The 14,814-nt window shown below is 39.4% G+C and overlaps 1 protein-coding gene across 1 annotated transcript in view; it reads right to left on the bottom strand.

The window, feature by feature from the left end:
• Positions 1–2,220: 2,220 nt before the first annotated feature.
• The window catches only part of LOC106813664 (L-aminoadipate-semialdehyde dehydrogenase-phosphopantetheinyl transferase-like), a 16,349-nt gene continuing 3,755 nt past the window's right edge, over positions 2,221–14,814 (bottom strand). Inside the window, exons 2-7 of the mRNA XM_014817864.1 lie at positions 12,816–12,868; positions 6,865–7,046; positions 6,245–6,464; positions 5,799–5,923; positions 5,479–5,598; positions 2,221–2,406 (exon numbers count right to left, since the gene is read on the bottom strand). Of these exons, the coding sequence (XP_014673350.1) occupies positions 2,221–2,406; positions 5,479–5,598; positions 5,799–5,923; positions 6,245–6,464; positions 6,865–7,023 (810 nt within the window). The 5' untranslated portion in view covers positions 7,024–7,046; positions 12,816–12,868. The remainder of the gene's footprint in view (positions 2,407–5,478; positions 5,599–5,798; positions 5,924–6,244; positions 6,465–6,864; positions 7,047–12,815; positions 12,869–14,814) is intronic.

Genomic DNA, 14,814 nt, shown 5'->3' with positions numbered 1-14,814 from the left:
TATGATACTAGTACAACAGGTAGCAACAAAAACACAAACGAGTTAAAATAGTGTTACGAACGAGTTAAAATGTTAAAAGACTGACAAGATCGGATCCTAGTCTTTTTCGGCGGGTAGAGTGTTGAATGAAACGGCACGCGATAGAAATGACAGCCTAGATGACAGAAGAATAGGTCACCTAATTTAGCCATATTCTTGCTACGTTCATTTCAATAGTTTTTCCTGCCTAGACTCTTAAACTCGTCCAGCAAGCTTATGGATTTTAATTATGGATGTTTTAAAAAAAAAGATAACTTGGCCAAAAAGTGTAGGCCCGGGCCTACAGTGCTACATACTGGCTACGCCCCCGACACCTTTGTTAGGCGCAGGTATGCAGATACGCAGTTGCGTACACATCATTTCAGCAACCTTCTGCATTCTGCATACATCCCAAATCCCATTGGTTGATACAAATCGCGTGCCTGAAACTCCTGTTTTATGGTGCATTGTGACCTTAGCCCTAAACCTAACCCTATTAAAAAACAATTAATTGTAAAAATTATTTGTTGTTATGAAATTGTTGTAAATAAATCATGTAAATATTTGCTTTAATTGGAAAAAAATAGTTAAATGGATAAAGATAGAAAAATACAGAAAACGGGTAAATAATAAAAAATCTGATGGGATTCGATCAAAGGACCGTAATCCTGTGCTATCCAGACATATTGGCTTTCCAGATTATGGATGTGCCATGAATATGAGAACACTGACAAAAAATTTTCCCCCAGCTGAGATTCGAACCCGGAATCTCGGGTTATGAAACCGAGCTCCTATACCGACTACGCTACGCGCAATAATTCCCACGTACGTGATGATTGAATTTTGACTTAATACATTTTTTTTTTTTACGTTTTTAAATTTTTGTCTCAGCCAGAACCACCTGCAAGATGTGGTGATTCTGAATATATCTTCAGTTACCGCGATTGAGTGAAATATCACGGAGAAAAGCGAGGTCAAACAAACAGACACACACAAGATTAGCCTCTTTATAGTAAGGATAGATAGATAGAAGATATTCTCTGCTACTACGTAAATCCATACTATATAATAAAGAGCTAATAATACATTATTATTAGGTCTTGATATAATATATATAGAAGATACGTGTTTACACAATATCCTTCTATTTGCTTTTCTTCCAAGGTTGAACAGCTAGGTCACACTTCATGGCTAGCTATAGCCCTGGACGTTTATTCCTTACGGAATGTCCATGCGTTATTATCCACGTAACCGTGGGCTACGCAGTGAACTATCCAGATCCAGATCCGGATCCAGAGATCCTCTTCATTTCCCCTGTCTCCTCTTCCTCACTCCATTGTCTTTAGCAGAGGGTATATAAGGAGGGTAAGTCGGCTGCAACGTCATTTCACATTTGTTCGGGCCTGCAGGCTGCATATAGCCATAGGTCCTTTCTCGACAGGTCTAATTTCCGCTCTTACCCTCACTGCTGCTAGCCGTGGCTAGTGCTGGCTACCTACCTTTACTGCTGCTAGCTTTGGCTACCTACCCTCACTGATGCTAGCTGTGACGACAAACTCTCACTGCTGCTATTGAAAAATTATACAAAATATATATGTACCGTATATTGAAAATTTATAAATAATCTACACATGTTACTGATTACTGATGATCTATATGATACTCAAGTTTCATAACCTACAATCCCCACTACCAATACCAGGAAATCACGTGCTTGTAGGTATACAGCATTGAAACAGAAGTTAATACTTCACAAATAATCAATCGAAGAACACGTACTGCATGCACGTATCACCGTTACATTATTATTACACACATTATCAAGAGTATATACATTTTCAAATTAATTTTCAAATATTTACAATGCATAAATACGAACAGGCACATTTCTTTAACCAAATCATACATATATGGTTTGCTTTCAATAAGTCATCTCTATGAAGTGAAACAAGGTTGACAATTAAGCCATCAAGGTCTACACCACATAATAAAGAAATTTAACTATTTTCCCAACACAAAAGGTGGTTATCATACTTACAGTCACCTTCATACCAGAACAATAACTGCTTAGTACCTTACAGTAGTGTATATGTTGGGTTAATTGTGATGAGAATGAAATTGAATTCACAAATGTCTCCACCTCCATTGCAACACAAGTAAATCGATCATCTGATGATATATCTACCAAAAGCATAAATGGGCTTATATGTCTAGACTTCCTGCTGTTGACCTTTTCCAATCGCTTGGATTTTCTGGTTTATTAGTGAAGTTTTCCCAGTTGCTATCCTCTGACTCAAGCAGCGATTCTGCAGTGTCAACCAAGTGTGAGAAGCCAAGGTGTGTGAAATTGGGCATCGTGAACTCTGTCATATCTTCTGTCTGCAAAGACAATCAAGTCATATTTGTAAAACCTGTACAATAGCAACGACAGCAACAACAACAGGTAGTATGTTTACATTACGTATTTAATTATAATTTAGTTCAATAAGTGACTAGAAGTACTGAGAACAGCAATCTGTAGTCTGTGGCAAGCATCCTATAGATAAACATTTTAACTGAAATACAGTAAAAACCCGCGTATAAGAACATGTTAGGCTAAAATTTCCCATTTAGACCCCTTTACATAAGAACCTGTTTTAGGCTAAGATTTTAAAGTAGGTTCTTAATTTTCCATGTTTTTTTTCCATTTTTTTCTCCTCCATTTTTTGGCATGTTGTTTTATTTCCTTGGATACATACTGTATCATACAGTATGTACGTACTCATGAATATCTTTAATAGTTACACTTAGCTAGCATTCGCCCATATACATGGCGAATGCGTACAGTATAGGTACACGAGTCACCTCACATAACTTACGAGGTGTGTGACGTTCAGTCGCTGTCTCAATACTATTCTGTATATGTCTATCGTGGTGTGACACTAGGGCTCTCTCTCTTCCTCGTCTCTGGCCGAGCACGCGGTTATATATCGCAATAGGTAGCCACGCCTCCCTATTGTCTCTCCACAGCCCTCTTACATGCCTGTCTATAATTGCCCTATTTCCCTCCTAACTATCCCGTTACGACTTTGCACAGCTGTTCCTATATGACCAGCCCGAACAATGACTGTCTCCTAGCTACTCTACATATTCGTCCTTCGACTGTATTACATATATATATATCAGGAGTAGATAATAGGGAAGGATTGTGACTTCAATAAACAAATAAATCTAGCCTTAGAATACCTACGATTTACTACGCGTAACTCAACCAACTTGAGGTCAAATCGTACACAGTACATTCGCCTAGCATCGTGCGAAATCGTTTCTCGTATACACAAGCAATCCGGAGATACAGACTAAAACGTACGACACGATTATCCATTATTTGGCCATCAATCCGAACTTCCCTGCCGAACTTGAAACAAAAGGCAGCTATTAACGCACTCTTGCTCACTCGGCAAGGCGGTGTGGCTCGCTGGAAGATTGGAGCTAGAGCTGCTGCTGATTGCGGTAGGCGTGCGTGCGTGGGGGGCATACCAGCTGTATGCCGGTATGTAGCTGTGTGCCGGGTCAAAGGTTATCTCGCCGAGTGTTGCGTCAATGTCCAATCTCCCAGCGAGCCACACCGCCTCGCCGAGTGAGCAAGTGCGTTAGTAGCTGCCTTTTGTTTCGAGTTCGGCGGGGAATACGTTCGGATTGGTAATAAAAATAATACATACTAGAGGTAGGTAAAGGGGAAAAAGCCCTGCTGTTCCCCAGCTGGGACTCGAACCCGGAATCACGGTGTAGGAGCCGGATGTTCTAGCGATTAGGCCACTGCGTCGTTAAGGCTATACCCCATGGATTCACACGTACGTGATGTTAATCTGTACGCACTGCCATCTATTGATGAATAGAATTTTTATGAATTTTTAACTTTTTAACTTAACTTTTCATGTAAGTGACACAGTTAAAGTTAAATATTTCATGCAACTGAAAAGAAAACAGAAACAAAAAAACATTTTGGGAAGAAATAAAGAGCGCAATTCTATAAGTGAGCAGGGGAAAAAGTACTTAGTTGGTGACCACTTGGTTGAAAGTAAAATACCACAAAATCTATCTCTCTATCTATGTATCTATCCATGAATCCATCCATGCATCCATCCAGATGAGACGGGATACTAGAGAAGCGTTGCCGAAAGGAGGTGTTAATCCAAAGTGCTGCGCGCAGTTCCGCGGCAAGGCGCACGCGACCGCGGGAACGTCCTACGACAGTATGCAGCGCTGGCAGCTATGGATCCGTGCGCCGAATGAATTTATTGTTATAATTAATTACACATCAACGCTACGAAATTTGAACGGCGCCATGACACCCGCGACCGTGCTGCCACCCCGAAAAAGTTGCGTAGTTGACAATTTATTTTGCACGTTACAGACCGAGGGCTAATCACAAAAGTGCAATTATATTTATACCTAAATGCTATTTAACCGAACGATATTCATTTTAGGGCAAATTTATCCATATTATAACTAAAACTATATGTCGTTTATAAAATATTACAATCCTTTTGCTTTTAAATGAATAAATAAGAAACACCCTCGGTCTGTAGCCCTTGGCTGGAAATTGGTTTTGCGCAACTTATCAGATCGTGCACATTGAGTGGCGCCACCGTCGTTGTAATGAAACTGTAGTCGTTAGTTTTAAAACGTTTTTCTTAAATATTTCTAATGGTGATTGAACCATGAAACTTTTTATGTAGCGTAATTATAACCTAAATTAGCTGAAAATAACCCTAGAACCTAGAGTAAACTCTCCCTTTAAATGTGGTAAAAAAAAAAAATTGAAATTAACGGTGAATACGGCAGAAGTACATACTAAACAGTCCAAAAGTAAAGAAACAAAGCATTTCCCGAGGTGGCATTCAAACACAGAATCAATGGTTTAGGAGTCCGATGCTTTATCCATTCGGCTACTGGGCCGTTATGGTTATACACCATGGATTCACACGTACGTGACGGGTAATGCTATCCCCCGGGCGTGGAAGGACACCGCAACGTGGCAGCACTAGTATTAGGATTAATATTATTAGTATTAGTATTAGTATTAGGTTAGGGTTAGGATTAGGGTTAGGGTTAGGGTTAGGGTTAGGGTTAGGGTTAGAGTTTTTGCATCATGATATCTGTCCCCACACCATAGATTAATTTTTGTGGATCACACCCCCTATATAAAGCGCTCCGATATATATATATTTAGTGTTAGCGTTGGAGTTGTTGGAGTTACGGTTACCGGATGAGTAATAATTTTGATTTTTTGTTTTAGCCAGAACCACCTCCCAGACGTGCTGATTCTGAAAATATATTTAGTTTTCCTCTAGGCTGCGGAGTTCTCTAGTTATGCGCGAACACACAAATTCGGCTGAACAACTTTATATATATAGACATATATTAATAACAGCAGTATAGTTTGTATGGCATGTAGAAGTGTGATTGCGTATATACCCTAGTATCCAGGATAACTTGACCTATTGGGACCTCTGGACTGTAGATGTGAAATTCCATCCTCTTCAGTTCAAAGCCGATTCCTATACCAACAGCTTTTATGTAGCTCTCCTTTAGGCACTGTATGAAAAAGGGTAGCAATTATAGAAACAAATGTGACTTATTAAATCTGCTACATCCCTGTTTTCAAGCATTCTCTCTGACCTTTTCAGGTGCATTGTGATCCCTGTCCAATAATTCTGTATTTTATCAGCAGAGAAAATCCATACTCAATCAAAATCAATATCTTATTTGAATTTTTAGGATGGAAATCATCATACCCATAATCGGTAAAATGCACACAACTGTTCCTGCTCATCAGGATTCTTCAAGATTGTCACCCACTCGTGATCAGTGTACTGCCGTCGCATTAGCCTGAAGAAATCCTTTAGACCCTTGATTCCATCTATTTAACACAACAGTCGAATAATTTTTGATTATTATGCAGTATTATTATTAGGCTTCTCTGCTTAGCATTCAGCAAATAGAGATAGAGTGTGGCGAGTTAACTCGCAGTGCTACCAGTGGACTAACCCCCTACTGTAGCATTTACGGTGAAAGCAGCTCAGGGTTACGGAAACGGAGATAGGCACCGCCCTATGCGCCTATGTACCACATGGCGCGGGAAGGATTTAACTTCTTTTTTTATGCAGTGTCCATACAAAACGAGATAAAAAATGCTAAAAAACTAACGCGACATAGACCATGAATAGGATAACGAGCTTACTTGGTCTTTCTGCCTTCATGACATCAATGCCAACTGTTGACGGCCCCATTTCTGATGCCAGCACAGTATAGTCACCCTGGTGAGCAATGTTGAAACTAATGCGATGGTCCTCGGTATCCTCCAGAATTGGTTTCCCCTTTTCGGTTCTCACCAGTTTCACTTTTTGCCATGGAATATCAAGCTTCTCAGCAATGACTTTGCGCAGCAGCAATCGTCCAACCTGCATGGAGGTTTGTGTGTGGTTAAATAAACACCTAATTGAATCCCGATGTGGAGAACTTTAAAGATGCTATTATAGAATTTTATAATTTTGAATATATGCCAGGTATAGTTGTAGATTGAACATGTGAATTATACTATTTATTAAATTAAATGGGCATAATACTAACGATGTAAAATTCATGCACAATGATCACAATTCATAGGTGGGTTATTTCATGTAGTGATAATTCTCAAACCAGAATCAATAATTTATCAAAGCCACTAATGAAGAATCTACTTTACACTCAGAGCACACATGGTAATTAACTGATTTGCCATGTCTGTATAATTACTAAAGTATTGCAAAATTCACATTTTCTGAGCACCTAGTCTATCATGAATTAATGTAGGATACTAACTAGTGCGGCTTTGGCATCTTTACGGAAAACAAATTTGTGTATTCTTTGGTTCTCTTCCAGTTGAACAGACTGTGCAGCTAGTAGCCATTCTTCCCTCAACGGCTTCCATTTTCCAAAGTTAAATGCCCATCGGATACTTCCCATTGTCAGCCTAACCATGACAATGTGGCTGATAACACCATCTGCAATTTTAAATTCACATAGTGTAGCATATCTGTAACATAGTGAAGTCTTAATAGTTTCAGCTTGAACAAACTGTATCCATTTAAAAAAATGATTTAAATTAAATTGATTTCTGCCATTTTAAATGTATATAGTGCAACATATCTCTAACATAGTCAACTCTTTATAGCTTCAGCTTGAACACAACTGTACCCTTTTAAAAAATTCGACTTAAATTATATAAATACCATGCCTGATATGTATAACATAAACCCTACCTCAATATATGTACTAAGTGCTTTACAAAAAAACGCAACCCTGGTTAATAGCTAGGGCTAGCTACAACCCAGTCAATCTTGTATTTCACTGTAGTATAGCACCCTAAGAATTTCACATCTGTAAAGGGAATAATATTTACGATGTAGTCTTGGGGTTTCTCTGGTAATTGCCTTTAACAAGCATAAATATATTAAACCAATCTGCTACTTCAATTTTGACTGCATTATGTTACCAGGAGTGAATAATAATAGATTATTATTAGTAGTATATTTACAATCTATTATTATTCACTCCTGATGTTACTATAGAGCAGTGGTTGTGGAGAGGTTAGCGTGCCCAACTTTCGTATCGAGTGATGCAGTCAGTGCAGTGGCTATTTACAAGGCAGAACAAACCTGGCTTTCAACATTACGAAACATGAGTGTATCTCTCATGGCCTGGAGGACTATATAAACTTGAAATCCCTTCTCTGCTAATGAGGGAAACACATGAAAATACATCGAGGACATAAAACCCTTGGCAGTGAGCCAATGACCTTTCTCAGAATTAGCAGAGGCTGCCTTGATGTAACATTCTATGGCTAACTATAGAAAATAAAAATGTCACAAAGAATGTGGGAAGGGATGAGTATTAGCTTATAGATTCTGATCAGAAGCTGATACTAGAAGAAATTACCAGAATCACTAATTTGTATTTACTCTAAAAAATTTAAATGGAGACAGTCTATAGAGACTTCAGTTACGCAGATAAGGTCTATGTCCCCCTGACCTCTGTTTGACCTGGCTCGTTTAGCTATTTCTGACTAATATATATATATATATATATAAATATATAAGGTTAGGGTTAGGGTTAGTCAGAAATAGCTAAACGAGCCAGGTCAAACAGAGGTCAAGGGGACATATAGATCCTACGAGCTTCAGTAATGGTTATTAGGTTTCTGGTAATAGTGTTGGGTACACCCTCTGAATCATCCACTGCCATGATATAAACAGTCTCATCACCAATTACCTAGATTAAACCAGCTTGATCCCCAAGCAACAAAATTTTACATACCGGTAGAACCAATCACATGTACTCGTGTACATCCCAAAAAAATACATTTAAATTTAAATACATTTTAATATTTATATTCTTTTTAACTTTAAATAAGCCATTACATTTTACACTGAAAATAAATGTACCAATTCTACACGTCTGTTGGTTAACGACCCTAGGCCAATATCACCAGGCCGATATTGGTCTAATATAGGCAAGGCAATACAGGCAAGCCAAGTAGCCAACATAACTCCAATATGAACAATTAACTTAGCGGCACACCAATATCGGTAAGCTAGCATAGGCGGGTCCATTATGGGTCCATGATAAACATTCTCACACCAGGTTCTGAGCACTTTAGCAGGCATTTTACATCATCTTTACAGGTAATCTACGTTTAGATGAGCTATGTACAGCACTACTCTGATAAAAATAATTTTTGTACCAAGAATACAAATCTAGAAATTGCTAATCATTGTTCAATCATTTTGCCATTATAGTATGAGTCATTTATTTGCATAATTCCAACTAAGATGTTTTATTTGTTGTGCCATAATTTGTTAATTAAAAGATTAACGAGCTTGATTTGTATTTTTGAGCTGATATTATGGTAAAGTTATCTAAAAGATGGGTGTCAGGTGTTTGGACAAGGGCGGAATTTCAATGCTTGCCATAGGCGCTATTTTCCATAGGTATGCCTCTGAGTGTATCATTACACTGTTACAGGTGCTGTCACACGGACTTTTACTAGAAAGTTTTTTTACTACTATTAATGCAAAATTCTCTGAATTACTTACTCCAAATCAAATCAACCTGTAACATTCACATGACTTCTGTATAATAAACATATATATACTTATCAGACTACTGATATATAATTAGATATCATTATTAAAGGAATAAATTCGAGCCATCGATTATGGCCCGAGTTGACGAATGCTAGCAGGTAAAGCGTGGACCTTGTGTAGTTAGTTAAGCTACAGTTACCCGTTATAGCCAGAACGCGTGATTAGTTTGGTCGCCAGAATGATGCACTGCTATTACTAAGAAATGTCTAAATTGAAATCGCGTAAATTTGGTAAATGGCTGGCGACTAACTGCTAATAAGTTTGATGCCCAACTAAAATGAAACATCGAGGTGTCGGCCTTCGGGTGACGTCAAATGTTCTGAAGCAGGATGGTTGAGCATCGGAGATGTGTTTGCCGGTAAATTGGCTCGCGTAGATTTATTGTCCTATTGCTCTACATATTATGTTGCTTGTAATCTCAGAGCTTCGGATTAGGTTCATTATTCACCGGAATCCCAAGAGGGAAAACCATTCACGTACGGAATCGCACTCAGACTACAAGATGCAATCACTGACGGCCGCAGGGCATCTGACGCTGCGAAAAGTGTCCGGTGCAGCTATTAGATCGTGTATGACACCGCCCGCGCCTCGCCGGTTGCGCCGGGGTTACGCGCTGGCATAGCGGGGGTCAAACTGTCGAGCAACCGGATAGATGGCACTCGCCCGCGGGCCGGGACGCATGGTTATTTGTTACTCCGGTAGTGGATTTCGAATTTGACTATTTGACTTAGTAACGCGCAGTGATGATTGGAGCAAACGGTAAGTATCGTTTGGGAGCTATAAGGTAACTGTCCTTGAGTTAACTACTCAAAGGTGGGCCAGTTACTGTACAGCATTCGGTTAAGAAAGTTGGCCAAGTAATCAATGGTCGAATTATGCCTTAAAAGGAAGTAATAGGTCCAATCGGAGTGTATGCAAGTCGCTTGATGAATGCCTGAGAGTAGCTGCACCTTAGTGTAGTTAAGTAAGTACCATGTACCATTATAGCCAAATGCGTATTTCAGGCGTTCCTCGTTACTGTATCTGAAACGCCGAGGTAATTGTGACAGTGAAATAGCAGGTAAACTGTTTTTCGCGGCAAGACGGTAGGAACGGAACCGCGAGCCGGACGAAGGCGCGAGCACCTGCTAGGGGGGTCGCGGGGAAATAAGAGTGTGTCTGATTCTGACCCCAACAGAAGTAGCCGTTATTTTTTGAGTGGGTATGCGGTTTCGTAGAATTGGATAGTGATATAGATAGAGGCTATAGTGGCATTGTTTCTATATTAGAAAGAACAACCCCGCGCCGTGCAGCATAGGTAAGAGGGTTAGTCCTTGGGGTTGGAAGTGATTAGAAACGTAGAACTTGCGCGTTTGTTTTCAAATATGAGTTAAATATTTTACCTGCCTGTAGTGGGAGTTTCTCTCAAATTGATAGCCGTAAGCGAAAGTTGCCGGCGAGTAGGCCGCGTAAGAATAACCGGTTACCGGCTATTAACGGAAGACCGCTGGTATTAGTTTTGTCCAAGGTATCACGTGCTGGGTGGTACATGTAACAAAACGAAGACTTGAAATCGCGGTGTGTGTGATATGTATGCGAGACGTATCATTTACGTGCCGTGAGTCATGCCAGGAGTCAGCGATGACGTAAACATGTGTGGCGGCCCGGTATGTTTTAGGATGCCGAGATAGAAATGAAGGTGTCAGCGGTGTCAGCCCCACGGCCGACTGACTAAACCTGGGATTAGAGTGAACAAACGGCCCAACCCACGCTCTTAGAACGGCACGCCAGTGGAAGCCCTGACAAAAAAAGGTTGCCTTATGCACGAGCGAGTCCATGTTTACGAAATCACTGATGATAGCATTGCGTACGGCCGAGCATGCGTGCGAAAATGTCCGGTGCACTATAAATCTGTATCACACCCGCGTCGCCGGCAGCGGTTTGAAACTGTAAACAACAGATTTTTGGACTGAGGATTTCAATTAGACATTTCTTAGTAACCAGCAGTGATATTGAACAAACTAATACGCGTTTGGCTATAAGGTAATGTACTCATTAAGGTGCCAGTTACTCTAGCATTCGTCAACATTGCATAATCAATTGACCTATTATTCCATGATTGTAGTATTGCATGACCTTTGTTGTAATATCTACATCAACTACATTTATAAGAATTCCCATTCTTTGGGCATCTTGCGCCTCAACCTTGCGTTTGCCGACACTATAGTAAACCTTGGTATCTGCTGATACATAAGTCTGTACAGTTTCCTATCTGGGCAATAGCGAAAAAGGAACTTTTTACTAACCATATGTGGTCAACCCTGCATGACTTCTCATCTTGAAAATAATAAACAGTGATGGCTTTTCCTACCATGATGCTATACACCGACTATCACGAGCCTAGGTCGAGCCGTTTAGATTTGTGCTGCAATACCTTAAGTAAAGGAGGGAATGTTCCCCCTTCTTTTACACCTCTTGACCTTTGACCTTTGACCCCTCAGCTTCGACATTCCAACTCGTTTTCGGATTACCCCCCCACGTCCCGAATATCGTGACCGTACGTCGAGCAGTAAGATTTGTGCCCAACTGTTGACGGACGGACGGACGGACGGACGGACGGACAGACGGACGGACGGACGGACAGACAGACAATCATGCGATTCTACAAGCTGCACCTGACTACGTCAGATGAGCTAAAAACCCACAATAATATTTCCATTAGGATGTGAGGTTAAAACTGGAGGTCCAATTAATGCACACTGATTTTTGAGCAGGAGAAATAACACTGCATGATTAATCCAGTGCTCCAGATAATTTTGGGATCGGATGAGTATTTACTCATCAATTTTCAAGTGTATGCATGAGAACCGGTTAGTTTGCCATGAGTATTCGCCAAATACAGTACTCATCATTTTTTTCTACCAATGAGTATTTTGCTTTCTACGTTGTCCAACTCTGCTTGCACTGTGTGTGTGTGTGTGTGTGTGTGTGTGTGTGTGTGTGTGTGTGCGTGCGCGTGCGTGTGCGTGTGCGTGCGCGTGCGTGTGCGTGCGCACAGGCGTGTGCATATGTACGTGTGTTGTACTTTTTGGTTAAAAATGACTGACATAGTTAAAGCACTATAACGTTACGCATACGTTGAAAAATACTACAGCAATTGTACTCTAATTAAGTTTGTATATATATTCATACATACTGGGGCAAATACTAGCATATACGTACTCTATGTTTTGTGCATGTATGCGTAAATGAGTGTTTTCAATGCGTATTTTACGCAAATACGCATGCAATCTGGAGCACTGTAATCCACTAGATGTTATAGATACACATCAATGGATCAATAACATATCACACACTTATAAAATAACCAACCACACATAACACAAAAAAGTATTTCCATCTCTCTTGTGACGACGTGTTGTGCCACTACCACGTTTCATACGATTTTTTAACCAAAATATCGAACAGAAAATCTAGCACACCCTTGTGAATGACGCATGCCATTGGATTATTGGATCAGAATTATATCAGTCAGCGGACTAGTATCCCCATTTAGTGATTTACCATACGATATTACGATCAGCTACATTACGCTATCTGCTGTATGCTGATAAAACAAGTTATATGTGCAAGTAATGAAAGTAGTACCTCAGCAGTACAGCTTTTCAGTTGTCCTAGATGAGTAGATCTTTCTAGTCACACTGAAAGTAAAACCACTCTCATATTACTCCACAGAAAGAAAGGGTTTCTAGGCGTATATAACGTCTAACACCATTGCTCATAGCATGCAAGGTGGCAGTAACAGTAATATTGTAATCTCTGCATAACTCTTCACAGTCCAAATCACTAAACAGAAGGCGGAGTTTGAAGTCGATCAGAACTGTAGATCATTGCTGTAAATAGGAGCTGAGAAGGTTTCAATGTCACAATTTACAATAAACAATATGGGAGCTAGTTCCAGTATTTTGGCAGTATTAGTATGGAATTACCAGAAATAAAATAAAATTATATGGAACCTTCGTCTTCGAGGATGAAACATTATGTCATTTATGATTCACGTGGCCGTAATAAATATTTTAGAACTTAATTATAAACGCTTGAGTTTGAAAACATGGAGAGGGGCCAATCGTGATGGAGAATATAGAGAATGGAGATTATAGTCTATCCGGTGTTTCATACATAAGATTTAAGGAACTTATATCAGATATTTGCTCTAATAATTCTCTAGTAGGTCTTTGAATTAGCTATATATCATATTTTGACAAAATAGTTGCTCGTTAATTGTGTAAGATGAATGTAAAGAAATGTTTAAGCAATTCGAAATCGATGAATCTCACTGTCTTATGTATACAATATTTATATATTAATGCCTGTTGTTGGGGGCACTATGGCTCAAGGGGTCGTTGTCATAACAGGTACTACAGATATGTACCCGAGGTACATATATGTATACACAGTGTACCAGACTTGTACTACAGAAGTGTACCCTAACCCTAACACTAACCCTAACTCTAACCCTAACCCTAACCCTAAACATACCTCATATAAAAATATAAACATAATACTAAACTACCTAAAACTACCTCGGGTACATATCTGTAGTACCTGTTACGACAACGACCCTTCGTGCGGCACTATGAGAGCATAGTGCCCCCAACAACAGGCATTAATGTTTTTAGTGCATCACATAACTTTGCAATCTACTCGGCAAATATGAAGTGAATAAAAAAATCTCGAGCGCTCCATGTTGTTGTCGTCTGACTGATAACAACGCTGTCGATGACTCAGGAAAACTGCTACAGGTAGGGGAAATTGAATTCGAATTTTGAAATTGAATTCGAACAATGCAAATAACAATGCATAAATGCAATAACATGAATAACAATGCGTCGTGCAAGCAATAGTGCCCGCTCAGGCGGACACTATTGTTTCATAGTATCTGCGACGTTATCCAATAAAATTTCAACGATTTATCACGTGATGCACTAATGTATTGTATTGTAAAGTAATGTAACGTTACGTAATGTTTTGTAATGTAATCTATCGCATGGTTTTACAATGTATTGTAACATAATATATCGTCATGTATTGTAGGTAGTATTATGTCGGGTATTGTAATGGTTTGTATGTGTTGGAATCATCTGATCACGTCATGTATTGTAAATATCATATATCATATATATAAAGTTGTCTAATCGTAATGTGTTATATTGTATTATAATGTCTTGTCATGTCATGTATTGTAATATAATATAAAGTCGTGTATTGTACGTAGTATAACGTCGTGTAATGTAATGGATTGTACGTGTGTGCTGTAATCATCAGATCACGTCATGTATTGTAAACCAGTGCTCGAAATAAGAAAAAATATGTGGTTGTCCCAAAAAATATCCCCAAATCTCCTATTTTCAATCACATAATAATATGGTCAGAAAACACCCAAAAACAGTGGCGTAGCCACGATTTTTTAACAAGCAACAACAACAAGGCCAAAAACAGCAAACTGCGCAAAATAGTGGATGACTTAATATTTTACTGGCTCTTCCGCCTCCCTCTCCACACCCTACGGCTCCTCTACCTCTCATCTCTGCAATCTTTGTTTTGGGTGCCATGCGAAAAGGCGACATTTTTGTTCATTGTTCTCTGC

Source organism: Priapulus caudatus, unplaced genomic scaffold (assembly GCF_000485595.1).
Source record: "Priapulus caudatus unplaced genomic scaffold, Priapulus_caudatus-5.0.1 Scaffold24, whole genome shotgun sequence".
Classification (NCBI taxonomy): Eukaryota; Metazoa; Priapulida; class Priapulimorpha; order Priapulimorphida; family Priapulidae; genus Priapulus; species Priapulus caudatus.
Note: the sequence above shows the minus strand (reverse complement) of the source record. Positions and strands in the feature narration are given on the sequence as shown.